At 48.5% G+C, this 27151-nt stretch overlaps 8 protein-coding genes across 8 annotated transcripts; 2 read left to right on the top strand and 6 right to left on the bottom strand.

The window, feature by feature from the left end:
• Positions 1 to 1569: 1569 nt before the first annotated feature.
• On the bottom strand, positions 1570 to 3999 carry N7508_006731 (putative nuclear localization protein; the record flags this gene model as incomplete). Its single annotated transcript, XM_058464797.1, has 4 exons — positions 1570 to 2338; positions 2361 to 3474; positions 3611 to 3724; positions 3903 to 3999. The coding sequence occupies 4 exons, from the start codon at positions 3997 to 3999 to the stop codon at positions 1570 to 1572; spliced, it is 2094 nt and encodes a 697-aa protein (XP_058318650.1).
• Positions 4000 to 11315: 7316 nt separating this feature from the next.
• N7508_006730 (uncharacterized protein) lies at positions 11316 to 11864 on the top strand (the record flags this gene model as incomplete). Its single annotated transcript, XM_058464796.1, has 1 exon — positions 11316 to 11864. The coding sequence occupies one exon, from the start codon at positions 11316 to 11318 to the stop codon at positions 11862 to 11864; it is 549 nt and encodes a 182-aa protein (XP_058318649.1).
• A 620-nt stretch (positions 11865 to 12484) lies between these two features.
• On the bottom strand, positions 12485 to 13961 carry N7508_006729 (D-alanine--D-alanine ligase family protein; the record flags this gene model as incomplete). The annotated part of the gene is made up of 3 exons (XM_058464795.1): positions 12485 to 12625; positions 12826 to 13452; positions 13596 to 13961. 3 exons carry the CDS (start codon positions 13959 to 13961, stop codon positions 12485 to 12487), a joined length of 1134 nt encoding a protein of 377 aa, XP_058318648.1.
• A 926-nt stretch (positions 13962 to 14887) lies between these two features.
• N7508_006728 (fungal specific transcription factor domain-containing protein) lies at positions 14888 to 18960 on the bottom strand (the record flags this gene model as incomplete). Its single annotated transcript, XM_058464794.1, has 8 exons — positions 14888 to 15589; positions 15654 to 16160; positions 16209 to 16875; positions 16951 to 17070; positions 17431 to 17696; positions 17757 to 17951; positions 18008 to 18775; positions 18919 to 18960. 8 exons carry the CDS (start codon positions 18958 to 18960, stop codon positions 14888 to 14890), a joined length of 3267 nt encoding a protein of 1088 aa, XP_058318647.1.
• Positions 18961 to 19469: 509 nt separating this feature from the next.
• N7508_006727 (uncharacterized protein) lies at positions 19470 to 22597 on the bottom strand (the record flags this gene model as incomplete). The annotated part of the gene is made up of 3 exons (XM_058464793.1): positions 19470 to 21509; positions 21567 to 22334; positions 22436 to 22597. 3 exons carry the CDS (start codon positions 22595 to 22597, stop codon positions 19470 to 19472), a joined length of 2970 nt encoding a protein of 989 aa, XP_058318646.1.
• A 748-nt stretch (positions 22598 to 23345) lies between these two features.
• On the bottom strand, positions 23346 to 24631 carry N7508_006726 (S-adenosylmethionine synthetase; the record flags this gene model as incomplete). The annotated part of the gene is made up of 3 exons (XM_058464792.1): positions 23346 to 24346; positions 24400 to 24485; positions 24546 to 24631. 3 exons carry the CDS (start codon positions 24629 to 24631, stop codon positions 23346 to 23348), a joined length of 1173 nt encoding a protein of 390 aa, XP_058318645.1.
• A 322-nt stretch (positions 24632 to 24953) lies between these two features.
• On the top strand, positions 24954 to 25823 carry N7508_006725 (putative signal sequence-binding GTPase GPN3; the record flags this gene model as incomplete). Its single annotated transcript, XM_058464791.1, has 1 exon — positions 24954 to 25823. One exon carries the CDS (start codon positions 24954 to 24956, stop codon positions 25821 to 25823), a length of 870 nt encoding a protein of 289 aa, XP_058318644.1.
• Positions 25824 to 26382: 559 nt separating this feature from the next.
• Positions 26383 to 26910, bottom strand: N7508_006724 (Apq12 family protein; the record flags this gene model as incomplete). Its single annotated transcript, XM_058464790.1, has 2 exons — positions 26383 to 26819; positions 26895 to 26910. 2 exons carry the CDS (start codon positions 26908 to 26910, stop codon positions 26383 to 26385), a joined length of 453 nt encoding a protein of 150 aa, XP_058318643.1.
• Positions 26911 to 27151: the final 241 nt, after the last annotated feature.

The raw sequence follows: 27151 nt of genomic DNA, 5'->3' as shown, positions 1-27151 counted from the left end.
TCATTCTGTGTAAGGTGTATCATGTGGTAGATACGTACTCCAGTCATGGAGGTACCACAGCCAACCGTGATGGTATTCCAGTGTAAGTCAAACCCTGTTCTGTGTGACCTATGCCAGTTGTAGTGGATGTTTGCCTATTTTCAATGGTACAAGTATACGGTTGTAACACCACTACTTCCCGGATGCGAGATATATCTATATATGGATCACCTTACTCAATATACATGTGTTGTTAGACCCATTTATTTCCAGTATTTTTCAAACAAAAGAAGACACTCTTTAGTTAAAGCTCAATATTAACCATTTAGAAAGGTAAAGTAGATTACAAGCAAGGTGGGTTCTATGAAGCGATATTGTTCCTTATTACTGACTTTTAGATAGTATGGATGCTGTTTTCAGTCATAAAGCAAAAGCATGCTGTGTTTCTCAACAAGCACGTCTCCGTGGCGCAATTGGTTAGCGCGTCTGACTGTTAATCAGGAGGTTGGAAGTTCGAGCCTTCCCGGGGACGTTCCTTTTTTCTTTTTATGTTTGGACCCGCCCGCTATCAACCGGGTGCCATACCATGTTACCATATTTTTACTCTATCAAAGAGGTGTGTGGGTGAGTGAGCCAATTTATTTATTTTCTACCTTCAATTATCAAATTCCCCAGCAGAAGGAGAATCAGTATCCTATTGCAGCAGGAAAAGTTATAGTCATTTGCAGAGTAAACCAACATTAACCGTTTACCATATCAAGAGAGTGAAAAACAAGCGGTAGAGCAGATAGGGTATGTACCGATTACTATCAGTTCGACAATAGGCAACATAAGAGGAAACAAGACAGAAAATAAGACGAGAAAGCATCTCGGATGCCAATTTGATGCGAGAAGTGAAAAATAGACTGCAGAAGTGGACACCAGATAGGAAAAAACACACCACGCAGAGGTAATGCAAGATAGAACAAACAGCCGAAGATAAAACAACAAAGAAAGGAAAACCCAAAGTCTTGAATAAGACGGTAATACACAGACAAGAAAGTGGCAAATAGGAGAAGAAGGATAAGAAACCAATACATAATGGAGATGCAAGTGAACACTGAACACAGACTTCTCCGAACGGTCGAGAGATTACCAGACGTCTCGGCCAAGGTACAAGGACAAAGAAACTAGACCGGGTTTTCAACGGTCATACACACACTTCTATCGACCATGTATGGGGCAGAAATAGAAACGCACAAACTCATAATCTTGTAACACTCTGTCCAGATAGTAGTACCAACGCCGAATTGATAGGAATCAAAAAGAAAAACAACGCCGTAAAGGCATACCGGACAAAACAACAACCAGGTAGGTACCTTGATCACGTACAGCTCAACAAAGGGTATAGGAAGATTGGCCCAGTTTAACATTAACCGAAGATCCTTCACACCATAGGATGCAGTGAAGAATGCAGAGGAACACTGGAACATCAGAAAAGGGGAGTAAGTCAGACACGAAAGAGAAAAGCAGAGGATGAAAGCATGGCAAGGAGATGGCGTCTTAGACAAGGAAAGAAAAAACACCAATCTAGACAACGCCGATTGCAATTTAGTAATTCCATCCGCTGCCACCAAGTGGGCTGCCGGACTGGCCTGGCTGAGGCTGTCCGGCTTGTTGCATCGGTCCGCCAGGACCAGCCCATCCGGGCATACCAGCACCCCCCATGCCCATTGCAAGACCCGCTTGTTGGGGGTTTCCAGTCATAAAGGGCTGACCGCCAGGAGTCTGATTTGAAGGGTACATAGGTCGCTGCATGCCTGCGTAACCGGCTGGCGTGCCTCCAGGATAGCCTCCCATGCCCTGCATACCCTGGGTCTGCGCCTGCTGTGCGTGCTGCATCTGAGGGAATGACTGTGGCATTTGCGGTATTGATTGACGCTGCTGGTTCCGGGGAGACTGGTGGTGCTGCTGCTGCGTATGAAGAGGAGAGGGTGTTTGCTGAGGAACCCCGGCCATTTGTTGACCATACTGAGGCATACCGCCACCCTGATGACCCGAAGAGGGCAACGGAGATGGCTGTGGCTGAGGCGGTGGTTGTCCCCACACTTGCTGTTGCTGAGATGGATACCCGTAAGGAGGAGGCTGAGCCATACCGGCAGACATGGACGGGTTCGATCGTTGGTGCATCATACCGGGCTGCATACCCGGAGGCATCCTGAGGGGAGATTGTCCAACGGCTTGGTGAGGCTGCGGGTAACCTGATTGACCGCCCATCATAGCGCCTTGATGCATGGAAGCCTGCATTGAAGGCTGCTGAGCCATCACATGCTGGGCATGAGAAGGGTTTTGCAAGCCACCAGGGGGATATATGGGATACCTGGACTGGCTGTGACACAGACAAGCCCGAATCAAGAGCAGTACTAGACTGAGGCTCTGTTTCAGGAGCCTCACGGGGCCTAGAGTAGAATTCATCAAGGCCCTTTTGACGAAAGTTGCGCTGCGAGCTCAGAATCTTGTTGAAATCGGCGGTATGTGAGGCCTGATTTAGAAGCTCTGCTGCTGAGCTAGTTTGAGTGCGGTCATGGTACGGTTGTCCCGTCATTTCTTGGCGGGAACGAGGCATAACATTGTAATCTCGCAGCCGAGGGTCATCCGTTGTTGCCATCTGAATCATCGGGAGAGACGACAGGGAAGTAGAAGCGTCACTAGCATCAAGCGAGAGACCAGGAGGCAGCGGTTCAATGGTGCTGCTATAAACAACATCATTATGGGGAAGTGCCGGTAAAAGGTTGGTAGCAGGCTCTGTAGTTGAGCCATCACGAGTCTTGGCTGCACCAGGACGCTTCTCGCCCGCCAGATCATCCTCCGTGAAACCCTGCTTCCTTGCCTTGCTCTCCCAATAATCATCCCGAACCCGGCGGCCATTTAAGATCACCCGGCTTCCAAACTGTCGGAACATGGACCTAGCGGAGACGATGGCGATTTGACGGGACCGGTAGGAATATGGGAGAATATCTTGCTGGATGAGGTCGTCCTTCTCAATCTGGGAAGCTATGATCTTATGCAAGGACCGGTTTTTGTTGAACAAAAGATATGAATCTCGATAGTTCAACACCCTAGCGCATTCGGTCGCAAGCATGAACAGTTTGTCACCACGGAGGGGAACACGGAATGTCCGGCATTTGTATTCACGACCACCCTGTGGGTATCCCATAGGGTCTGCCTTTGTCTCTCCTGCTTCATCAAACTCCTTTGGAATATACTCATCGCCCTCTGGATTCAGTTGGTCAGACGTATGATCCCTCACGGTAGGTAGCGCTTTAACCTGCGACTTGGACGGGGTAGTCTTATTTTCCGGCGGTGATGCAAGAGGCGGCGATCCGGCGTTTGCTTGCGGAAGTGGGCGAGCTTGCATTTGGGGTGTTTGTGTGGGTGTGTTTGCGACAGGTTGTTCGCTGGAGCCTGCGCGAGGAGTCTTTGGGGGACGACCGCGCTTGCGACGACTTTGTTCATCTAGACCGAGATAAGTCAGTATAACTCATGGAAAATTCGAGACGCTGTGAGATGGTGGCAGATATGCAGGCATTGCTAGGATTAAGAAAAGTATGAATGGAGCGTATTGATAACGTCTCCCCCGCCGCGCACATACCATCATCCAGATCTCCTTCGACATGTCCATTCCCACTGTGCTCTGGAGTGCGACTACGCTTGACACCGCGAGGACTTGAAATTGGATGGGATTGTGCTGGCAAGACAACAGATACTAGTAGGGGTATCAGTTTGAAAGCAGCGACGGGGAAGTGGTACAAAGTAAAAGAGCAGAGAGTGGATGCGATTTAGAGGTAAAAAACAGGGCGCGGGCGCGAAATAGATCGCGAGGTGAATCGAAGAAGTAATAAATGCGCAAGGACAGGGTAGCATGAATAGTAAGCGACACATACCAGAGTTGCTCAAATTCGCAGGATCGATAGTCCCCGAGCCATCAATAGGATCCCCCAGACCATTCATTGTAGATAGGGAGTGAGGCGTGCCATACATGGTTCAAGTCGCCCGTCGCAAATGGCGCGTCGGGTTGAACGCGCAAAGAGGCCCTGAGGAGGGAGTGGCGCAAGAGAGGACTTTTGGCCTGAGATCAGCGGATAGGTCAAGTCCAAGGAGCTTGGGGCTGGGTAGGTTCGGATGAACTTGAGAGGGGAAGGACTTGAGGCGGTGAGCATGGGTAGCCTGAGATTTCAGGGGTCGATGGCAAGTTCTGCCTGGATCTGACCTGCACTTTGTCTTTTTCGTGCCTTTATCGGGGAGAACTCAAGTTGCAAGGAAAAAAAAGGATGTGATTGTCTTGTGATTGGTCTCAGGAAGCAGAAGAATGAGTCTTACTGTCTCCTGCGAGAAGCAAAAGTGGCGCCGAATCAGAAAAAGACCACTTTCTGCACGGAGATGCCCCGTGCTCTTGGGAAGCACTAAAAGCAAGTATCTGGATGCCGAATCAAGCAACACATAAACACCCAAGACCCAGATTCTGGTTGTTAGAGGGGATTGGTACTTTCGCGCCCCGAGCAATAGGGTCGAATATGGACCACACCTCAAGATATGGAGCCGGAGGGAACAAGAATCTTTTTGTGATCTTCTAGGCGCGGATACGGCGCTAGGGTACGAACAGGGTCAGGACAAGTGAGATCATTCACGGTGGAACCTGACTGCAGTCTAAGCCTCAGAATGCTTCGCTGCTCTTTTGACTCCGGGATCCAAGAAGAGCGATGTTCCGAGGTGGCACAGTGATCGAGTCCTCGATATGGGTTGAGCAACACGGAGGACCCTGCTTCTGGGCAACAAAGGGGAGGGGCATGCAGGAAGGGGCAAACGAGAGAAACAGAACAGAATAACAAAATAGGTGCAACGGTAGCACAAGAGCACAAGGCTTTGAATTTCAAATTCCCAAGTCACTGTCACTTTAGGGCCAATCACCAGATCGATCACGCCTGAGGTATTGGTATTGTCCGTGTATTCTTATATTCGCATTCTGGTATTTCCATGCTAATCCTTGAAGAGCGGACTATGTACGTATATAAAGTGAAAGAAATCCCTCGACCAGTGTTTAAATTGTCTCGCCTTCCTATTTCAACCTTGAGACTATCTCATCACAGCAAGGGCAAATTCTAGACACTGTGATAGGCCTTTGATAGGGCTATGATGATGTCCATCTAGTCTGGATCTCATATGGTGTAACTCGAGGTGTCTTAGAAATGTCAGGCCGACGAGTTTATGAAAGAAGTAGGAATGGCGAGTCAAGAGAAAGACGAATCGAGCTCATGAATACAGATGACCCTATAGAAGCGAAGAAAGATGAATATAATACCAGGAGATATGCATGCCTCTGGGCGTCGGCTAATGCAATATGCAGGCGCGGAAGGTCCAATCTAGAGTAGAGCAACAGAGATATGCGCGGTCGGATTATATCGGGTTGAATACCGGAGATTCCTAAACTGCGGAAATGAAGAAACCATCTCATTATTCGAGACGTCCTGGCTGTTTAAGTCTTCAAAAGTATTTCCAGCTTTTGTGCCGACATCTAATAGTTCGGTCGATGATCCTCCGGACAAGACAACGAGGGGCCGTAATCAAGACTCAGGAAGAGGCTAAGGGGACTGAGCCCAGGCTGCACCTTGTCAGATTAGCAGACCTCGGAGCTAACGACCATTTAGAACTAGTGCTTCATGGGTGAAGATAGGCGAGGATATGCTCGTAGAAGTCTTGATTGACCCGAGGCTCCCATGTTTCATTTAGATATCATGCAGTGCATTCGTTATCTCGTAGTTTCAGGAATATGAGGATCAAGCCATAGTCAATCAAGGAAGATGGCTCTATAAGTCCCATGATATAGATACCATAACGGGTTGGATTGGTCATGTTCGCAACATGCACGAAAGCCTCGTATCGCGGAATTAGTGCCTTCTCACATCAGGAATTATTAAAAACAAGCATCAACCTATGATTTGTCCAACAACTAGCAGGTGACCAAAAAAGAGAGGCTATTGACGGATGAAAAGGTCACTTGAGCGGGAACTAGGGAGTCGATCAACGGCCCATGCGCGAAACAAAATACCCTGAACTGACCCAATCAGCATAGAAAGGTCGATAAAACGGTATTGACTATGTCGACACTATCGCCAAGTTCGGAATTAATTATTGCTATACTCGGGGACCGCACCGTCCGCGACGGCTGTACAAGGTAGAGCAAGGTGTAGCAAGGTTGCACAATAACGCCCGCCTTGTCATAGGCGGACTACATCCTGAAGTATGTGAATGTACCAGGTCTTAATTGGAAAAAGACCAAAATATTATACTAATATACACTCTGGTCCGGGTTTCACAACAGTCGGCCTTGCATCGCTGCCGTTTCCACGCTCGGCGCCGGCTGTTCTCCCCAGTCACACAGATGACAGTAATGTCGTCGCGCTCACAAAGCACAAGGTGACCCTGCCGCTAGAAGTTGGAGAGAGACTGGATCTCTTAGTGATCTGGAGTACTCAATTTAGACCTCGCAGAATCGATGTTTGTATTTTAATCGAATGTTCAATTTGGTCTACAGCGCTGGGTGCAACATGCAGTCGTAATTAAGACCTCGAAAAAGGAGTACATCTTTTAGTTCATGATCTAGTGACATGAATATGAGGGTTTTTGTGTTGTTTCACGCTACGCAAAGCGACTCGCTCGCAAATTTGGACCCTGGCAGGGTACTAAACAACATCTATACTCAGGGCCGAGCCCGATAAACCTACCATGTAGACTCAAATTACAAAAACGGAGTATATGAAATTCCAAGCCAACATATGACTACTACACTGCCGCCAGCCCCCAGCTAAACATAAGCCTTGATCATGATGTATACAAACAGTTCGTTTGTATCCCTTCATTCCCGGGGAACTATTTTCAACACATGCGGGGCCATTTCCTTGACACAGACTCAAGCCGCTGACAATGATAATTCGTCAGTACCAACCATCATTGCAAATGTCAAAGATGATAGGTCCAATAGCATTCTCAGCCTTTTTGCCTCCCACTGCTATATCCGGGTCAAAGTTCAAGATGTTTCCCTCCTGATGCAACAGCGACACCAAATTCTTATCTGCACATCTCTACTAGTGGAATGACCGTAAAATATACTTCTGACCGGGAGTTTGGGCCAAAACAACTACCCCGGAGGCCAACCAACCCCACTTCTCGACAAGCCAAGCCCTGGAAAGGCGGCAGCCTCCGATGGAACTAAGTGCATAGATCCTGACCTATCCTAGACAATCTTATATCTGCTCATAGAAGCTCCAGGGATTCTCAGTGAGCCGTGATTTGTGGGGCAAAGACACGCAGGCGCTGAACCACAAAGTATGTAAACGTTGTCATCACGCATCACAAGCAAGACAGAAAGCAGGGGGTTATGGCTTTCCTTTTTCCATATCTGGTTTGCCTGAGATGACTCGGAGTGTTGCGCGTCGAAGCCTACGTGTTGTACAGATGTGCATCTGAATTGGTCGTTTCCTAGCTTTTGATCTATCACAGTCCACAGACCTTGGGCAAGACTCGGAAGAGGTTCAATGACCGACAGTCTACCTGATTCTTAGTTTCGATTTGGGGTTTGGCGAAAGAAAATTACCTGCGGATACGCAGTGCTCATGATCCAAGTGGAGGTCATAAATGTATACACAGTACGATGAAGTATGAGACAGTTTTTGCACAAAATCCTCGCAATGAGAGTGCTATTTTACGTATTCCTCTTGCCCTGTTTGGCCACTCTCTTCTCACATCTCGTCTTCTTGTTTTGAGTACCTCGGGGTGATTTTATAGATCATGTAAAGATGAGTATGTGCAAAAGCCTATGACCACTGTTATGATATGGTATACAGTTCTGAGCGCTTCACGAACCCGGGAAAACCAAGTCGTCTACCAAGTGACAGATCAACCCTTATTGGATCTGACAGAGATGACTAGAGATTATACTCAAGAGACTCGTTAAATCATTTGCCTGATACTAAGTCATAACCCCACAAATACGAGATCTCGGAACGAGGGCAACGGCGCCCACCGAACCCATATCGCCTGACATCCACAGTGTGGCGCAAAGGTCCGAGTGAGCCCAGCAAATAGCTTAGCTGCAGCTGTATGTCCGATTGTCGGAAAGGGAAACCCTGACAGGGCAATGATAATCACATTCAAATCCCGGGTTCGTTTAGGCATTAGCGTGAGTCAAGAATGTTTCAGGCCGCAGCAGGAGCCGGTAGGCGAGTGCAGTGCGCATGGGGTAAGAGACCCATGACCCAGAGATCGAGGAAGATCGGCAGGGTGCAAAGCCCCTTTAATTCTTTGATCTTGGAGTTGGGGGAAGTCATCTGATACCATGCAGTAGTTGCCGCTGGGCTTGACGAATCGAAGAAGATTAGATTGAATGAGCGGGGATCCGAGAGATTTCATGTCTGTTTTCACTGGGTTGAGTGGTTTTTGTAGTTTGTTATACGAGATCGCGGACAAGAGTCTGGCGAAGGACGGGCAGCTATCACATGGTGAAAACGTTATGGTACTACAATATGTGACTGCGCAGTCATCTGGCCAAAGCCCGAGTAAGGAGTTGACAGCACATTCTTGTAGGCCATGAACAAGACGCTCGAATGTAGGTCTGTGCCCTGGACGGACGGAAGACAAAGTATAGATCTAAGAGAACTGAGCGGTCATGAGTCATGCACGGGAATGAACTAAGCAAAGTCATTTGTAATGTTACAATAAAATCTTGTAACTAGTTTGTTCAATATTGCTTACATGATTTGGAATAGGTTAAACGTCACTTGGACGAAGACAAAAGGTACTCGATAGAGACCAGAATACCCCCCGAAAAGCTACACAGATATTTCACAGTTTGAATGACTCAAATATTATATGATCATTTACTAGCTGTATACAATATTTGTATTTCGTCAAAGTCCCACTAAATCTGATTTTCTTCCATATCAAATGCGGCCGAAATTTGACCAGGTGAAACTCAGTATAAAGATCTCGGCGGGACGGCCGGGCCGAGTCCGAACCACGGTAAAGCGAAACAATGCGATGGAATGCTACATCGACGACAATAAAATTGTTGGCCTATATCGAAATTGGAGACATAGTACTAATTATATGATAGCTATTGAAAACTGAATTGGATATTTGGCCCTTTTGCGACCGAAGAACTTACTGCAATGGACAATTTGTTAACACGATCCTAGAGAACACCAGAGAACAGATTTCACCGTTTAGCTATAGTAGGTGCTGTTATGACATAGCTCATAAGAACGACCGAATTCAAGAGTTATCAGAGTGAGAATGAAGCCTTTGCCGTGTGATCAATTTGTAACTCCAAAGGCCAGTGAAACAACAAGATCAAGTTGGATCAGCGGATGAACCGCATCGCATTCATCCTGCACAACGTCCAGATAAGACCATCAACTTAATTGACGGTCGCTCGTGGTTCTCATAGAAACCGCGGTACGTCAAACATCCGTTGCACATTCAAGCCTCGGAGATGTCGGGCGTCCGCCACTAGAGGGTATCCATCAGAAAGTAAGATGGCGGTTGCATAGACCCGACCAGACAAAGTAGATATAACCTGCAGCAGGACGCGAGCAAACCAATATCTGAAACTTCAACGCCTCGTTCATAAACGTTTATTAGTTCAACACATGTGAGAGAACTAGTTCGAGCTAGAAGCTGTAGTGGGACCAGCCACGAGTGCTAGCGCGCGAGAGAACCTGCTTTCCGTTGTCCAGCCCTTTGAAGGACATTCTAGACTGGGTTCTTCGGCTTAGTGGCTGCAATAGCCTTGACCAGCACATTGGAAACAGTGGGGTTCATTAATGCAGCGGATCTGGCCATATTTTGATTCTTGGCTCATTCGTCGTCAACGGTGTTGCGCAAATGCCTGTCTGTCTTGTTTCGGATTGTTATTTGGGTCTGAGCTTTGGGATACATGTACATGTACTCCGTACGTAAAAGTTACTGCCTATCATGAGGTGTACAGTCTGTCCCCCCTAAATAATTGGGTATATGGGGCGGACAAATATTTAAAGTCGGGGCCGTCGGCAAAAACACAAATTTCGCCATTGCCATATTACAGTATTTTGAGCGCCAAATCATTAAATAGTGCACCCCATATTAAGGCGCCACCATGTGATTTGTTTGGTCGGTCTCCGCGGAAGGCTAGGGTAGGTTTAGGGAGGGGGTCTGGAGCTTAGCCACGGTCGCACGAGCGGCGGATATTATAAGCAGGCGACTAGGGACCAGGACCGTCTTCAGCGGATGGACACTCTGGCGCTCGAAAGATCGTCAGGAGGGGGGGGGGGGGGGGACATGAGTGGGACGTCCATTTGTGGAATGCTAGCTAGGCGGAGGAGTCGGTGTACGCATGTACAAGTACACAGCCGGGGAAGAGAGTTGGGGAATGCAGTGGAACTCTAGGGTTGTCAAAGGGTTGAATGCGCGAAGCTAGGGTTTGCTGAGTCACCCACCATACGATGCGATGGTTAGAGAGAAGGGTAGGAGATCAGGGTAGTTTCTGAGAGGAATCCCGGTTCTATTTCTGTTTGGTTTGCTTCCAGGAAAAGAAAAACATGGTCAAATAATCGTGGTAACTGCAAGCACCGTTATTCGCATCGTGAGGCCGAAAACGTTGCCAGGGGGGGGGATGAGGGGGTTCGGATTTCCTGGGAAGGTAATCCGTGGGGATCGTGAGTTTCTCCGTGCAACGTTTCTATTTTTTTTTTTTTCGCTAGGGATCCTCACGATAAGGTCCGCAGAAGGGTCCCCACCGAAAAATTTTCGAAGCATCAACTGATCAGAAAACTGGGTCTCTCCACTCTAATGGTCCGAATAACCGCTATGCACACCGAGCAGTAGAGAGAGAATTTTCACCCCCTTTCCATAGGCTTCCCACAGACGTGATAGTCATTGTTCTCAACGGAAGAATTATAGTTGGAACCAAATATGGGGTAACCTAAGCCACTGTGTTAGGTTTGTAATGAATCATATAAAAAAGCCAAACAAGGCCGAGGGTTGGCGGGAAAAAAGGGATCTGGGCCTGACACATCACAGGCCTAGAACCGGTTTCGTGATCTGGTGACACGGCAGAGCGCTTGGACCAGGTTCCCCATTGCACGATCTGCACGTATAAGACTTGGTACTTCCTTGACCCCCTTCTCTCTGTTTCTTCTCGAATCTCTTTAATGTTCTAAACTGCTCTCTGTCCGTTCTTAAAACTTTGACTTTGACACACTACACTAAACTCAACCCCTCTACATACATGGTTGCAATTTAAAATCCACACACCAGCCTCAACTATGAACGCTGGTACCACACAAAGAACACCCAAGACACCCAAGCCGACTGCCTCCGTGCCAATTCCACAAAAGAAACGCTGGCCCCCCATGGCAAACCGCAATGCCCTCCCTTATAAGCTCACTCATCTCTCCAAGGAGAAGCTTGCCCGTGAAGCCACTGCCCCCGATCCCGACCTTCGCCGCTGCGTGGCTCACTTCCGCCTGCACTGTGGCTCCGTGATGTGGACCGAGAATGATATGAAGTCTCGCATCAGCTCATTCGACTTCGAGGACACCGACGAGGAAGAAGAAATGGACGAGATGAACAACGCCGAACTGCCTCTGCCCAAGATCCGGGCCCCGGCCAACGAGCCTCAGATTGAAATCACCAACCAACAAGTCTCTATCAGCGCTGAACCCGTCGCTGTTCCTCCTCCCACTGCCTCCCAACCATCCCCCGAACACTCTGCCGACAATGGTTTTTTGGGAAAGGGCCGTAACTGTCTGGAGGCAACATCAAAACACCTCTGGACAGGAGGATCATGCATGGTTTCCCCCATTTCGGGTTAACCTTGCTTGATTCTTACGATGCCCTACTCTATCATCCTTCCAACTGCACCTACATCCTCGACTTCTGAACACCTCCTGAACCATTTTTTTGCGGCCTACGATATTATGATTTGACGACTTTGATGAACAAACAAAATGAGCACTGTATATACTACTCAACTATCTTTCAGACACTATGTCTTTATTAATTTACAACAATTTTTTTGCTGGGCAAATTCACTTCTCAAAATATCTACACATTATCATTATCTCAAAATAAGACATTCCATTGTAACATCTACTTTCTAACATTTGCCTCCACAATCCACAATCCACTCTCCACTCTATTCTTGACTTCCCAACTGAGCAGGTTTGGCGGATGGCGAACGTGACTCATCCAAGCCGCGTAACCGGTCACATGACACCCCAAAAACGGCGACTTCCATCGTGACGATCTGTCGCCCCAGGGTCATAGTCTGGAGAACTAACGCAGGCCCCAAAAGCATGAACGGGGGGGTTGTGGACCCTCTGGTCCCCGGTGGAATACAAAAGAAGTTGACCAAAGAAGTATGTTTGGGCCAAAGCTACCAGGGCCAGTGGCGACTGACCCGCCGATCGGGTCAGCTTTCATCATACGGATGTCACATCCTCCATTGTGCTGGAGCCCTCTTCAGCGCACTCCGAAGTATATGCTCAAACAAGGTTTGAAATGACATGCCATTGTGAGCAGCAATCGTGGGCAACTGAGCCCATTCAGGCTTCAAACCCGCCAATGGATTGATCTGTATCAAAGACAAACGTTAGTATCGGACATCAAAGTTGACGTCAATATGACATTTCATCATGCCCACTCCAACGAACAGAGCAGATGGGGCAAACAAGAAAACGACTCAGCATAGGCACATCTCCCGATCAATGAAGCAATCGATGTCGTCGAGATCTCTGCCCTATGGCATGATCCTCTCCACAATACGTCACATACCTCGAGAACATTAGCCACTCCGGCCGAAGCATCGAACCTGATATCAACTCTCCCACCATCACGACAGCCAATTGCTCTCCAGGCCCGCAGAGCGACCGTGCATGCCCGCTCGACCAGCGGATCCGCCCGATTGGCTGGGATCTCATCCGTGATGCCATCCCAGTCCTCCCTAGTCTTGGCTTTCTCAGTTGCAAACGGCACAACGTCAACATCAACGTCAGAGTCCCTGTCTCCGTTCAGCTGATCTTTCCACACGATCTCGTCGACTCCTAGGACCCATGCATCATCGCCTGTGCCTAGGATCCCCACTGTGAATTCGCGACCCGCCAGGAACTTCTCGACTAGGATTGCTGGGATGGCACGTGTGCTTGAGCGTAGCTCTTCGACGGCTTGGCAGAGTTGATTGACGTTATGGATGACGCTTATCTGCTTGATTCCTTTCGAGGTGTCTTCTGCTAGTGGCTTTGCGAAGAGTGGGTATGAGGCTGGGTCCAGGAGTGACGATGCGTGTTTGGATCCTTTTGTCAGGGAGTTGATGATGTTTGGTGTTATGAGTTTGTCGGGATGTCGGTCTAGGTTGATGATTGCGAATGGGGATGTCGGGATGCCGTAGTGCTCAAGGACCATCTGTTGCTTGGTTAGTATTCATTGTATAGGGCTGACCTTTCTAACATCTAGATTGCGGATCAAGTTCGGATATAGTTCGGGCCCTCCTCTTTCTCCCTCCTCTTTCTCTCTCCATGCATTACAAATGAAACGGTTTACTCCACCTTTGTCTTCCCCTTGTCCAAACATAGCGCCATAGTCGCCGTATCGGAAAACGTAAACGGAACCCCAAATGCCTCCAGCATAGCAGGCACCTGCGCTTCCCTTGCAGCTCCATACACCCCCACAGCGATATTCACCGCCAGATCCCACTGCGCACCTTCACCAGCGCCAAGCTTTCTCGCCAGCATCTGCACATCCGGGATAGGAATGACCCTGTGACCAAGCCTGTGGAGAGTGACAATAACATCCTCGGCCGGGGTACAAACCTCCAGATGGGAGATATGAGAAGCCGGGTACCCAAGATCGCGATAGATCTGTGGGTCCTCATAAATAAGAGCAATGAGAAGATTGGATTTAGACCTGGTCATTTTGACTTTGGAACGGCGGTGTAGAATGAAGATCTTCTGTAGATGATTGTTTTAGGGATTGGGGCTATCATTTATCTACTTTTCGAGGTGACTGCATGGCTGCCCAGATGCTTGAAAATGGTGGTCTTTGTTCAGCGCCCCTCTTTTGGGCTGGTTACTGAATATGCGCGACGTGGTAAATCCTTGTCGGCCAAGTTTCTCGAACAGTCATCTTGGACTCTTCATGCAGCGTGAAGTGGCTGGGGTAAATTGGCCAGATCGAGTTAGGATCTGTATTTAGAAAGGTCAGATTGACTCCTAAAATCATCTTACATCTTGCAACTGCCAAGTAAGCCAGACAGAATGCCCAAGCGAGAAGAGATCAACCAATAAATGTTTTCAATGATTGGTCTATATTGAAATAAAACAAAGCATCGGCTCTCAATACCTAAAAGTACAACCTATGGATGACCATTCCGACCATTAAGCAGAACCCCGATCATCTGTCAAAAGCTGCTCATCACCATTCACAAGAAGAGACCCAACACGTGTAGCCCTCACCACAAGATCAAACCCAAGAAGCCTATGTGAATTGATAGCAACATCATTATCTAGCTTCATCACAAACCGCACCTGAATTCCCCGCGAAAAAGCTCGATATAACTGGAGGTAATCGAGTGCATGTAGATTGCAGTATTGCTAGGATTAGCCTTCGACATTGTCCGCTCTGGAGAGGCAGAAGTACGAACAGGTATATGTTGATACCATGTAGAAAATCAAAGACAGAGATATGTCTTTCGTGAACCTGCCAATCTATCTAGATATGGCATACGGCTAATTTCAATTTGGCCGACGCCACATACCCGCAGTGTGGTCCACCTTTACGGTCAAAATCAACGCAGCCGGTTTGGTGATAAATCGAAAATGCTTGATAATATAAATGTTCATTAATCAGAAGACCTTGAAAAGGCAAGATCAAAATCGTTGAAAGTCTCCACTGGATCCAGAAGTCCAAAGTCCACATGAGATTGCGTCAAGAAGTTCAGCATGGTAGGTTGGTGAAGAGCCATTTCCGTAGTTAGATAAGGCACGTTGGATTCAAAAAGCTGGGAATTTAGATCCTCAAAGTATGGGGTTGCCTGGGGATGACTGGAGAATCGGCTGGGTCGTGATGGCATTGGGAGCAAGCCTTCGTCCATCGGTAATGGATTGACGGGAGCACTGTCAGAATGATCGAGAGTCAAAGCAAGAGAGATAGAATGGTCATCTAGACATTGCCGTACCCGCGTGAGATGATCATAAAGGTCCCTTGATGCAAGATTGCCGGATAAGCTAAGGTTCTTGAGTATCTCCAAGGTTGTTTCGGTAGATGTCAAATCGGCTGGATTCCCAAGAGACAGGAGGCTTGAGACGGCTAAGACCAGTGCGGCTGAGAAAAGGTAGGCTGGGAAGGCATAGCCATAGATTGCAAAGGATCCTTTTGTCCATTCATCCATACATAAGGCGAAAGAGTGTCTTGCTGCGTGAATGCATGCCTCACTCAGGGTGACCAGGACCGGCGAAATTGTATCGGGGGAGCGGTTGGAGTGGCCTTTCTTGGTCAAATTCAGGACGTGTAGGAGGACTGGTCTGATAGCCAAGATCACACACTAAGGAGATCAGCATATAGGTTCCAAAAAGGGCAAAAGCCAAGCCGGAAAGCAATGTTCTTACAAAATTGAATTGAAGATGCATCTGAATCACATCTTTGGGGTTTGGCATGTCCGAACGAAGTCTCATTCGCTCAGGTAGAGATTGAACCAATTGCTTTAACTGAGTCAGAAGTTTCTGTTCACAGTGTAAGAAGCTCTCAACAGATTGTTTTTGGCAGTAGATATCTCCAGTCGTGCTTCCGGTAATTTTGGCAAGTTCAATAGCCGATGTTGCGAAAGCACTGTCTGCAAACTGATCTGGATATGATTCAGATGCTACACTAGAAGGAAGATCGACATGAATCCATTCATCGTGAATTTGAACAGGGAATCCCGATTTCGAGCCCCAGAAGCGATCAAGCGTATAGATAGACCACCAAATTCGGATTCGATGTTCTCGCGCCACTGGATGAAGATTTTGGCTTTGTGGGACGTTATAGTTCAAGCCCATGCTGAGCGCCAGTCGCAATGCGTTTCCGATGAAGAGGTAGGCTGAATGGAAGCGATTCAGAAATTGACAGAAGAATGCCTTGGGGATGTTAGCAAAGGAAGAAGAACGCCAAAAAAAAGCACATACAAGTAAAAGTAGGCTCTCTATATGAACCATGTTTGGTCTTTCAGGAATGACCTGCATGAGACTCAATGCTTTTGCGAAATAATCCGATCCCGGGACATGCGACGCATCGAAAGACCCATAAGGAGTCGAATAAACTTGTCCAATTGCAAACAGTGCAAAGAACTTGCACTTGATACTTTGATTCTCAAAGTCTTGACTCTGATAAACGCTATGGAGCATATCCATAGTATCCTGTTTCAGAACAAAATGAAAACTAGACATGATATGACCAAGTGCAGTTTTGACCAATAGCTGTGCGCACACAAGGCTCGGCCATTGTAGGTCTGCATGGAGGAGAGATGTAAGAGTAGACTCGTCAGTATAACGCGATCTTGGAAGATGCAGTGTTGGCGTATTCGTCCTCTTTAAGGACTGACATAGCCGAGTGGCAAAAGCGGTACAAGTTGCTTCGCTAATGTAGAGAGGAATCAATGAGGCATCGTGAGATTGAAACCATGGCTTGTCTCCGATGGAGAGACTTTGTGCCATTGAGTCAGCATTTTCTTCGGCTGTGTCGGGACTTGACCGAGAGTCTGAGTTTTGCTCTGGTCTATTCGAGCGCGTTTCTTTCGGACGACGCTTTCGGTCGTGTAACTCTTCGCTATCTCTCAAGAGTTGCTCCAGGTAGCTGTAGTGTGTCAGCAATGAGTTTGATCCCAGTCAAATGGACTACTTGAGGAAGCTACCTTTCATCCACTCGTACTTTGCGATCCCGAGTCGCATATCTGCATTGGGCTCCATAGCCCGCAGACCGACATTTGGAGCATGGCTTTTCCCCAGAGCATTTAATCTTCTGAGCGTGGCATCGGTGGCAACTCGGGAACTATCAGCGAACGTCCTTATTACATTGACAGACACTTACGCAACAGCTCTTTTCTTAGGCCTTGCCGGGGTTCTAGCAAGGCTTTGTTGACTATGGCGTGCAGACATGTAAAAATCAGCGCACATATTGAGTAGTTGAAATGCGCTAAAAAGAGAGAAGTGAGAAAACGTGGCGGGGGATGTCGGCAAATCTTAAATTCGCCGGTTCCAAACGTCAGCCCTGAATTTTCACTGAATGTAGATATTTTCTTTATAAGAAAAGGAAAGAAAATTGAGTCAATATGTACATCAGGAGATAAAAAAAACATAATCCAAAAGAACGTAACAGGGGTCATTCTCGTATATTTAGTGCAACAAAAACCGCGAAGGAGCCTCTTGAGACTCAAGCTCCAATGTGACTGAACCTTTCCTTCGCTTCTTTGGAGTCATAACATGATTCTTCAATCCCTTGTTGAAATTGATGATACACAACACGGAGTTGACGAGCGTGATACCCATCAAAAGCAATGATAGGGAGGAAAATAGTGTCAGGGAGACACGGACTGAGGCGAATTGGCTGCTTCCGCTCGAGATGTGCATTCGATAGAGCGTCAGACCAAAACATCCCATGATGACAAGCATGAAGAACTATAGCGATCGTTAGACCGGGATGTAACCCAAGTACATGAGCCCTGGAAAAACTCTTACCATCATAGTGATGAGAGACTTTGTCTTCTCACGCTTGCAGAACTGAGCAGCCCCAATCAACGTCGCTATCGTAACCGGAATTAGGGCGGCATTGATGATGAAATCAGAGTCCTCAGTCTTAAAGACAACAAGAAGAACCTGAAGTTGGCTTCCAAACACGAAGAAGAAATCAAATTTCAACAGCGCAATATAGACCTAGTAGAAATCAGTTTCCAAATCCCCGAAAACAACCAAGCAAAAGCAGAACGAACCTGATAAGTAAGATACCTCCTCTTCATCTGCAAATCCGCACTAATATTCTTATAAATAGACCACGAAAACTCAGCACGCAGTTTCCACGTAAAAAATGTCATAGCAATAGTGCAAACACCCAAAATAACAGGTACAAGCACAAGCTCAATGCGATAAATTTTAAGCAAATGATCGCTGACAGACTTATCATTCAGCGCCGTCGTAACTGTACTATTGATCTCCTGCATCTGTAAAGAGCCATAGGTCAACAGGCCCAAATTACAGACGCAGAGACCGACGAGTTGGATTGTATTCTTGCGGCGCAGGGCATCATACGAAAGAGCCAGTTCATATAGTAGGGCGAAGATGTATAGACCTAGGAAGGATTGGAGGCGCATTGATCCGTCATTTTTGCCATCGTCTTCGAGGTGGTTGCGGAGACTTATTAGGATCCAGCTGGATGTATAAGGCGCTGTTAGTGGAGTTCCGGGTTGGACTTGGTATTGAGAGACGCGATTGAGCGCATACCTTTCAATTGCGACTGTAGCGACTGTTTCGGCGATAACCGTTATCGCGAATGCGCGTGTCCATAGTGTGTTTGGGACGTATAGTAACGGTTGCCCTTTATGCGGCACCGAGTGGTGATGGTGGTGATCATGTTCACTCATGGCCGGATTCAAGGGCACGCCCGGGTAGGGGGCGCGACGGTCAATTGCTTTCGTCTTGTTGGCAGACTTTTCGTGCGCATTTGGGTTGGGGGTTTTTGTTTCAGATTTATGATAAGGGGCCTAGATGCGTCGTGCGGATCATGTCCCGTCGGGGTTGCGTTGGCCAATTGATGGAGTAGACTTCATATCCCCGGAGAGAAGAAGAAGAGAGAGAGAGAAAAGAGTCTTGGGCTTCAGGAGGAATGATTATTGAAAACGAATACGGCCTTGTCTTGAAGGTGGGGCCACGCGTAAGGCTTCTGCATTGTGGTCGATCTAGTACTTCCACTAATAGGGGAGATGGGGTGCTAGTGAACTTAGTGTGTGGATATATTTAGTGGCAGCTGTATACGTGCGTAGATCTACACTTAATTTGTTTTTAATTTGTTGTAATTAAAGTGGTTATTCGCGATGTGGCTTTCGTCTGATATGCTTGTACCTCTACAAAACGATAGCCCTAGCCTACTGGTATGTTAGAACGAGACATCAGCTACCATACTCAAATTAATGAATATCTTGCATGCAGATGCTAAAATAATGCGGTGGGGATATATGGAACTCCAATGCTGACATGAAGATTCAATCAATGCATGCCATGTCAGTGTTTTGACCGTGCTTTAACCCCAAGCTTGAACTCCACAGCCCAGGGGTAATAACCCAAACACCAATAAGATAAAAAAAAAACAAATAACAAAACATGAGTATTGGCAAACTCCGCATAAAATGCATGACAGATGACAACGCTATGCATTCAGACATGCTTATGAAGTGAACGTTAAAAGTCCATCTCGTCATCCCAGCCAAGTTGCTCGTAGATCGACTTGGACTGCGATTTGTCGGGTGTCACTGGCACAGCCACAGGGCCTTTGACTGGCGTCCCCATGACTGCTGGCGGAGAGTGTGCACGAGGAGAATCGACGACCATGGCGTCGAGGGATGTAGGGAAGGGCATAGAGGGTGTGGTTGGTGTCTCCTGCAGTGCACGCTTCTTCGGGGGCGTTTCCATGATGGCCGAAAATTGAGCATTGCTGAGAGACTGACTGAGCTGTTGAGACGAGGACATGTTTTCCGTTGATGCGGAAACTGTCTTATGGCGCGAATGGACAGGTGTACCTGGGACCATTGATTGGGTGGTAGAGCGGGGAGCAGGGAGATTGGGTACCCGGAAGAGACCTTTCCCAGTTGAGGAAGACGGTCGACGGGAAGCCATGGAGTCTCCGAGTCCACTTGTACTCTGGAAGATTTTGGAAGAAGGCCTCGTGGGAGTTTCCTGGACAGCCCCGTCGGGCTGACTGGATCGCGGACTCCGTCCGTTGGGACCATCATGCGTGTTAAATGGATCGGAATCAGCGCCAGAGAAAGATATCGCCCGTCGACTTGAAGAGGGAACCATGAGCGGAGACTCGCCGAGAGGAGAGTTCTCCACACCCGCGAATGATCGCGACGGAGCCAGACTGCGAGGCAATGAGGGTAGACCTACCACCTCCTTCCTTCGGTTGCCTCGTGGAGTCGCCATGACCTGTACGCCTTCACCGAATGGATTGCGCACAGGGTTCTTTGACTTTCTTGAGCTGCCTCCACTAGCCGTAATTCGCTTGACTGCATCTTCTGCGATGTCCTTGGAGACGAGTTCTCTGTTGGGTTTCCGCAGAGCGTGAATAGCAGCATCTAGCTCCTTCTTCTGATCAATCAGCATCTGGACCTTTCGCAATTTCGTTTCATGTTGCCGCGCCACAGCATTGAGGTCAACTTCTCGGTTCTCCGTGCGCTTCGCTTTGTGAATACCACCCCGAACACTGCCACTCAGGACAGTAGGCAGCAAAGGCTCCGCTGTATCGCGCTTCAGATTGTGCTGCGACGGGGCTGTATTGGAGCGACTGAGCCCCGGGTGTCGGACAAGGGACGCTGCCGCTTTCTCGTCTGTAAGCACACGCTGCAATGTCCGCCGCGGCTTTTGTGCTGGCTGCTGTCGCTTGACTTCTGCGCCAGGTTCCACTCGGGGCGCTTTGCTTGACTGCGATTTCTTAGAGGCCGGAGAGATTCCACCAGATACACCGAATTTGCGTGTGATCAGCTTGCACTTATCGGGGACACGCGCGGCGTAGAAGGGAATAATGACTTCTGTGCAAAAGTCACGCACTGCGTCACTTTCGAGTTTCTTGCCTGACATATGGCTCGTGCTAAAGGAAGATGCCTTTGCTGTATCGGCAGCAGATGTATCTTCCATGCTCACAGCATGCCAAATGCACATTCGGTCGAGGTGGAGCTCGAGAAGCACGTTCAAATCCTGAGGTTTCTTGGCCTTGGATTTCTTCGATGTTTGTTTCTCGCCTTCTAGTCCTTTGTCCTTGTCGGCGTTGTTCTTTTCTGACGAAACAATGCCCATTTCCAATACCATGACTTCGAGAACTAAGAGAATCTGCAGCTGCGTCTCACGAAGCCGGAGATCAGATATTTGCTTCTTGGACTCTGCTTCACGCGAGTCCTGAGCTGAGGACTCGTTCATGAGTCTGCCCTTCCACCATCGATGGATAAACCCTTCCTCCTCTGGATACAGACCATTCTTACCCAGCTTCTTCTTCTTGCTCTTCCGCTTCTTGGATTTCGCACCATCATCAGAGTCAGCTAGGATAGCATCGCGAACTGCAGATGGCACCGCCTCTCTATATTTGAGATCCATCTTCTTGGCTGCAAGAATAGCCTCACGATAAAACTCAACAAGCTCCGCAGACCCATGCGATTGCTCGGTATCCCGAGCCTGGAAAGCATTCCGACAGCGCGTTAACGGACCCTTAGCAAAGTATGCGACAGAAGTCTAGAAAGCCGTTAGTCATACACTCCCCAAGTCCCAAAGACCTTGAATGGAGATCACCTTTGAAACATAAAGAGCCCGCAAATAATGATCCCGCATCCCTTCCAGCAACTCCTCAGGCGACTGCTGTACATCCACAACATGAGACTCAACCCCATCAACATCCATAGCCTCCCCACCATCCGCAAGACCATTAGAATCAGTAACAAACGGATCACCATCAGCAGCATCAAAGCTCCTAGATGGCGCAAGCGAATGACTCCGATGCTCGAAAACACCCACAAACGAGGCCTCCGCAACACTGACATCATCCTCAGCTGAACCAAAGACAAGCGCAAAATGCAGCGCAGGCTTGTCACCCACCCCGCTCCCACTTTGTATATCAAGATTAGATATGGGCTCGTCGATCTGAGCAGCTTGCCACCAGTCATATTTATCCGGCATGACAGTAGACTCGCCGATAATGCCATCCCTGTTATCCATATCCATATCTGCATCTGTACCCTCCCACCCCTTCCCCGCAACGACAAGATTACCCTCGTGAACCCATCGCGCAAGTTTAGAGAGCGAGTATATACCCCTCTTTACACGCTCGACAATGTACAATCCACCATTTGCAAGTAGACGAACTGCAAGCACGGTAGGTACGGCTTTGGCGCACAGGTCAAATTCCAGTGTGGGGATATCCGCTGTGAAGAGGCCGCCTGGTTCATCGTCTGAGCGAGAGGACGGTGTATCGTCTAGCCAGGAGAGGGGGAGGTGGGAGCGGGGAAGCATAGTTATTGGTTCGAGGGTTAGAGGGTGGTCTGATAGTGAAGCTGCGTGGGCCTGGTTGGGTTGGTTATTAGTGACAAGTTAAGTATGGGTGAGGGTAGGGATCGAGGGTGGATTAGATCAGGTTGAGTTGATTTGCTATGTAGTATACTTACTCTGATGACAATTGAAGAGGTCGCGAGCTGACCAGCAGCATTGTAGATCTCGCCATCGTCGCTTCTCTTGCGCTTCAGTGTTGGAGGGGTTGGTTCGTGCAGCTTGTTCAGTGCCGATGAGGTGAGGGGATCCAGGATGTTCGGTATTATGCGCGAGGACATGTTCGTGTCTAGAGTGGCATCGTGTAACAGCGTGAGGGATACAAACAATGACACATACAATGACTTGCAATTGACGATGTTGAAGATGTTGTCAAATCGCGTTCAAGGCGTAGTGGGTCGGGCGTCACGCGTCGGGACGTGCACTCCGCCTCGACTTTAATTGAGCAGAATTAAGTAAGTACAGGAGTCTTGAGGCAGAGAGAATAATTTATGATGTCCAAAAAGTTATAGTTACGGAAGTGAATGGAAAAAGTGCAGCCCAAACCAGTGGTAAATGTGATAGATGTGAAGTTTATGATTATTCTATCGCTAATGTTTAGATTAGCTTGTCCAGGACCTACGAAGAGCCTTGAACACTCTCACAGAGAGTGCTACGTAGACTGTATCGCATCGAGAGAGTAAGACCTGTGTGGAAGCAGGATAAACCAATTCCCGAAAAGCACCGTGGACGATGTTGAGGTAATGTGAGGTTGTTGAAGACTGTCGCTCCTGAAAAACGCCAAAAACTTCCTTCCCAGCCGATGAAAAGTGGTATCATGTTGAATTTTGTCTTCGCCGAAAGGCCCGTCTTTTGCGCGACCATGCAGATAATGAAACAAGGAAGTTGACCCCAAGTGGAAGTCAACTTCTGGATTTTGTTAGGGTTTTTAATTCTATGCTCATCGTGCTTCGAGTTGTTGAAAACAAAGCAAACTCATCACAGTCGTCAAATTATGTCCAGCATCACCGGATCATACGCAAAGTCCGCTTAGAACTTGAGGGCCTTGGGGGACTCCCAGGTGAACTCCTGGTTGGTGAAGTGACCGTTCTTGGCGGTCTGAGCGTAGATGGGCTTGGCCAAGTCAAGATCCTTCACGATGACACCGGGACGGAGATCGAAGTTGTTGCGGATGATCTCGACCAGCTCGTCGGAAGTCTTGGAAGAGGTGCCGTAGCTCTCAACGAAGATGGAGAGGGGCTCGGCGACACCAATGGCGTAGGAGAGCTGGACGAGGGCACGGCGGGCAAGCTTGGCGTTGACCAGAGACTTGGCGATCCAGCGCGCAACGTAAGCGGCCGAGCGGTCGACCTTGGAGTAGTCCTTTCCGGAGAAAGCACCACCACCGTGGGCACCCCAGCCACCGTAGGTGTCGACGATGATCTTACGGCCAGTGAGACCGGCATCACCCTGAGGACCACCGATGACGAAGCGGCCGGAGGGCTGGATGTGGTAGACAGTGCGGTCGTCAAGGAGCTCAGCGGGGATGACCTTCTTGACAATCTTCTCCTTGATAACAGCGCGGAGCTCCTCAGTGGAGACATCGTCGCTGTGCTGGGCAGAGACAACGACGGTGTCAACGCGCAGGGGCTTGACGGCACCGTTGTCGTGAGCGTACTCAATGGTGACCTGGGTCTTGGTATCCGGGAGCAACCAGGGGATGGAACCGTCGTTACGGGCAGCCTTCATGGCAGCGTTAAGCTTGTGAGAGAGGAGGATGGTCAAGGGCAGGAGCTCAGGGGTCTCGTCGGTGGCATAGCCGAACATGATACCCTGGTCACCGGCACCGAGCTTCTCAAGAGCCTCCTCGTAGTGAAGACCCTGAGCAATATCGGGGGACTGTTGCTCAATGGCGACAAGAACGTTGCAAGTCTTGTAGTCGAAGCCCTTCTCGGAAGCATCGTAGCCGATGTCCTTGATAGCGCCACGGATGATAGCCTGGTAGTCCAGACGAGCCTTGGTGGTGATCTCACCGAAGACCATGATCATACCTAGGAGATGTCAGAATGGACGATCATATTTGGCCTTGAATGTTAGAACCTACCAGTCTTGGTGGCGGTCTCGCAAGCGACCTTGGAGAGAGGGTCCTCAGCCAGACAGGCATCGAGAATGGCATCGGAGACCTGGTCACTATTTATCTGTTAGTTTCGGGGAATTGAGAGTAAGTGTTAGATATAGGGGAAAACTCACGCAATCTTATCGGGATGACCCTCACCAACCGACTCGGAGGTGAAAAGGAAAGTACCGGGCTGGGAGCCGTTTGCGAGAGAACCCATTGTGAATGTGTGAAAAGGGGAAATTGAGGAAAAAGAGAAAGAGGGAGGGAGGGGTGAGGAGGAGAAAAGGGAAGAGAAGGGGAGGGGAAAAATTGGTGGGGTTTTCTTTTTGCGAGTACACGGCGGGTACCAATAAATATGCAGTAGAAGTGGGGACCAACCAGGTACTGCCAATGTACCGATGTACGCCGTACTTTCTGTCCCCCCCGTGATGGCGCGATCAGGGCGGTGAAAGCGGGCAGATCACGGCAATGCAATTTTCTCGTTACCGACGCGATAAGAGATATCTTTTTATATAGCTATACTAGCTTCACCACACATCATGTCCAAGTTTGGTGTCCTTGTTATGGGCCCTGCAGGTGCAGGCAAGACCACCTTCAGCAATGCCATGATCCAGCATCTGCAGTCGACTCGTCGCAGCTGTTTCTACGTCAACCTCGACCCCGCCGCCGAAACCTTTAGCTACGAACCAGACCTCGACATCCGCGATCTGATCACATTAGAGGATGTGATGGAAGAGATGGGTCTGGGCCCTAATGGAGGTCTGATCTATTGCTTCGAGTTCCTGCTTCAGAACCTGGAATTTTTATCAGAGGCGCTAGAGCCACTGAGCGAAGAGTACCTGATCATCTTCGATATGCCGGGTCAAATCGAGCTATACACGCATATCCCTCTCCTCCCATCCCTCACCACATTCCTCTCTCGCCAGGGTCCCTTGAACATCAATATGTGCGCCGCCTACCTACTTGAGAGCACCTTTGTGATCGACAAAGCCAAATTCTTCGCCGGAACCCTCAGCGCCATGTCCGCCATGTTGATGCTGGAAATCCCCCACGTCAACATTCTCAGCAAGATGGATCAGGTCCGTGATATGGTCTCACGCAGGGAGTTGAGACGCTTCACCAATGTGGATGTGCAATTGCTGCAGGATAAAGAGGAGGACGACCTTACCGCTAGTGCCAACCCCATGGCAACAGATGCATTGATGAGCGGTGGATCTTTTAAACAGCTGAACCGTGCCGTGGCCCAACTGATCAATGACTTCAGCATGGTCTCATTCTTGCAATTGGATGTCCAGGATGAAGACAGTGTGGGTGCTATTCTGAGCCATATCGATGATGCCATTCAATACCACGAGGCTCAGGAACCAAGAGAACCTAAGGATGAAGTCGAGGTCAACTACGAGGATTGAGTCGAATAACTGATACACTGCATATGGCATGCAGTCAAACCTGGCTCGTTCGCGACCGATCACATCCGGAAATGCAGACATGTCACCTGCAGCTGCAACTCTTCTGCGGCCTACACCGATTTATTCCAAGCGAGAACATTCCACTCCTACACTCCTTGCACTGCGCATTGCTGAGCTGGCAGACTCGGACGATCTACAACGCGGCTGTTCTAGTAGCCCCATGATACGAGGTGTACGGCTTTTGAATCTTCAACCCGGTCGGGCATAAAAGACCCGAGACAACGATAACAGGGGCCATCAAACTTGAGAAATCCTTTCAAATGGATATGAGAAATACCCCAGAATAATAGAATCAATAATGAAACCAGCACTTCATGAAATGTACCATGTCTAAAACCAAAGATAGCCAACACCCGCTAGACCAACCAACAAGTTGCAAAAAAAAAAAAAGAAGAATAAACAAAACCATTTTCAATTTTCCGCATTCATCATGCACCGAACGGCATATCAAATAGCCAAAAAAAGACAGCCCATATACAGTAGTCAATCCACCGCAATGCTACTTACCCCCAACATAAGCAGCAGCCCTCCCCTGACTCTTCTCAACATAATCCCCGACAAAACCCATAACAACCCCAAACAACCACCCAGCATCCCTCGCTGCATCCTCAACGCCAACGCGATAAACATAATACCCGACCCCAATCAGCGATCCCCAAAAGACAAGTCGGAACGCCAGCACAACCCAGAACATGATCATGCGAAAGGCATAGTCGAGGATCTTCAGCGAGACGAGAATTATAATGGCTAGCAGACAGATTGAGAGCAAGTCCGGCATTGCACCGGAGTAGCTTGTCAGCAGGGTTGATAGCGGTTCGATTAGGTACGGTTGTAGGATTGCTGTTCGTAACTCGGAGAGGCGCGAGGATAGGTGGGCTTGCGTTGTTGATTGGAGGTAGGTTATTGTTGTGTTTTGGAGGATTGTTTGAAGGTTTTCTGGATAGGGTTAGTTGTTTGTTAGTTTTTGTTGGTATTGATGTGGGTGGTTTGGAGGGGGTTAGATGTATGTACCTGGTAGGAAGTCCATGGTTGCGAGATGTTTGAGGTTGAGGTTGAGGTCTCGGGTATTAAATTAATGAGTTGGCGATGGGTATTCTCGCGGCGAGAGTGCAAATATGGTATGATAGGGACTCGATTCACAAGGCGCCCTCGGTTGTCGCGGTCTAGGCGCAAGTTTCTTTGAGTGGCTAGCTGGTTGTTTGGAGATTTTGTGATCGCCGATAATTGGTGTTCTCGAGAAAGCGAGTTTGAAACAGGGATGAGAGTAT

This window comes from Penicillium antarcticum (assembly GCF_028974205.1).
Source record: "Penicillium antarcticum strain IBT 31339 chromosome Unknown utg000006l_segment0_segment0, whole genome shotgun sequence".
Classification (NCBI taxonomy): Eukaryota; Fungi; Ascomycota; class Eurotiomycetes; order Eurotiales; family Aspergillaceae; genus Penicillium; species Penicillium antarcticum.
This window is presented reverse-complemented; position numbering and strand designations above follow the sequence as displayed.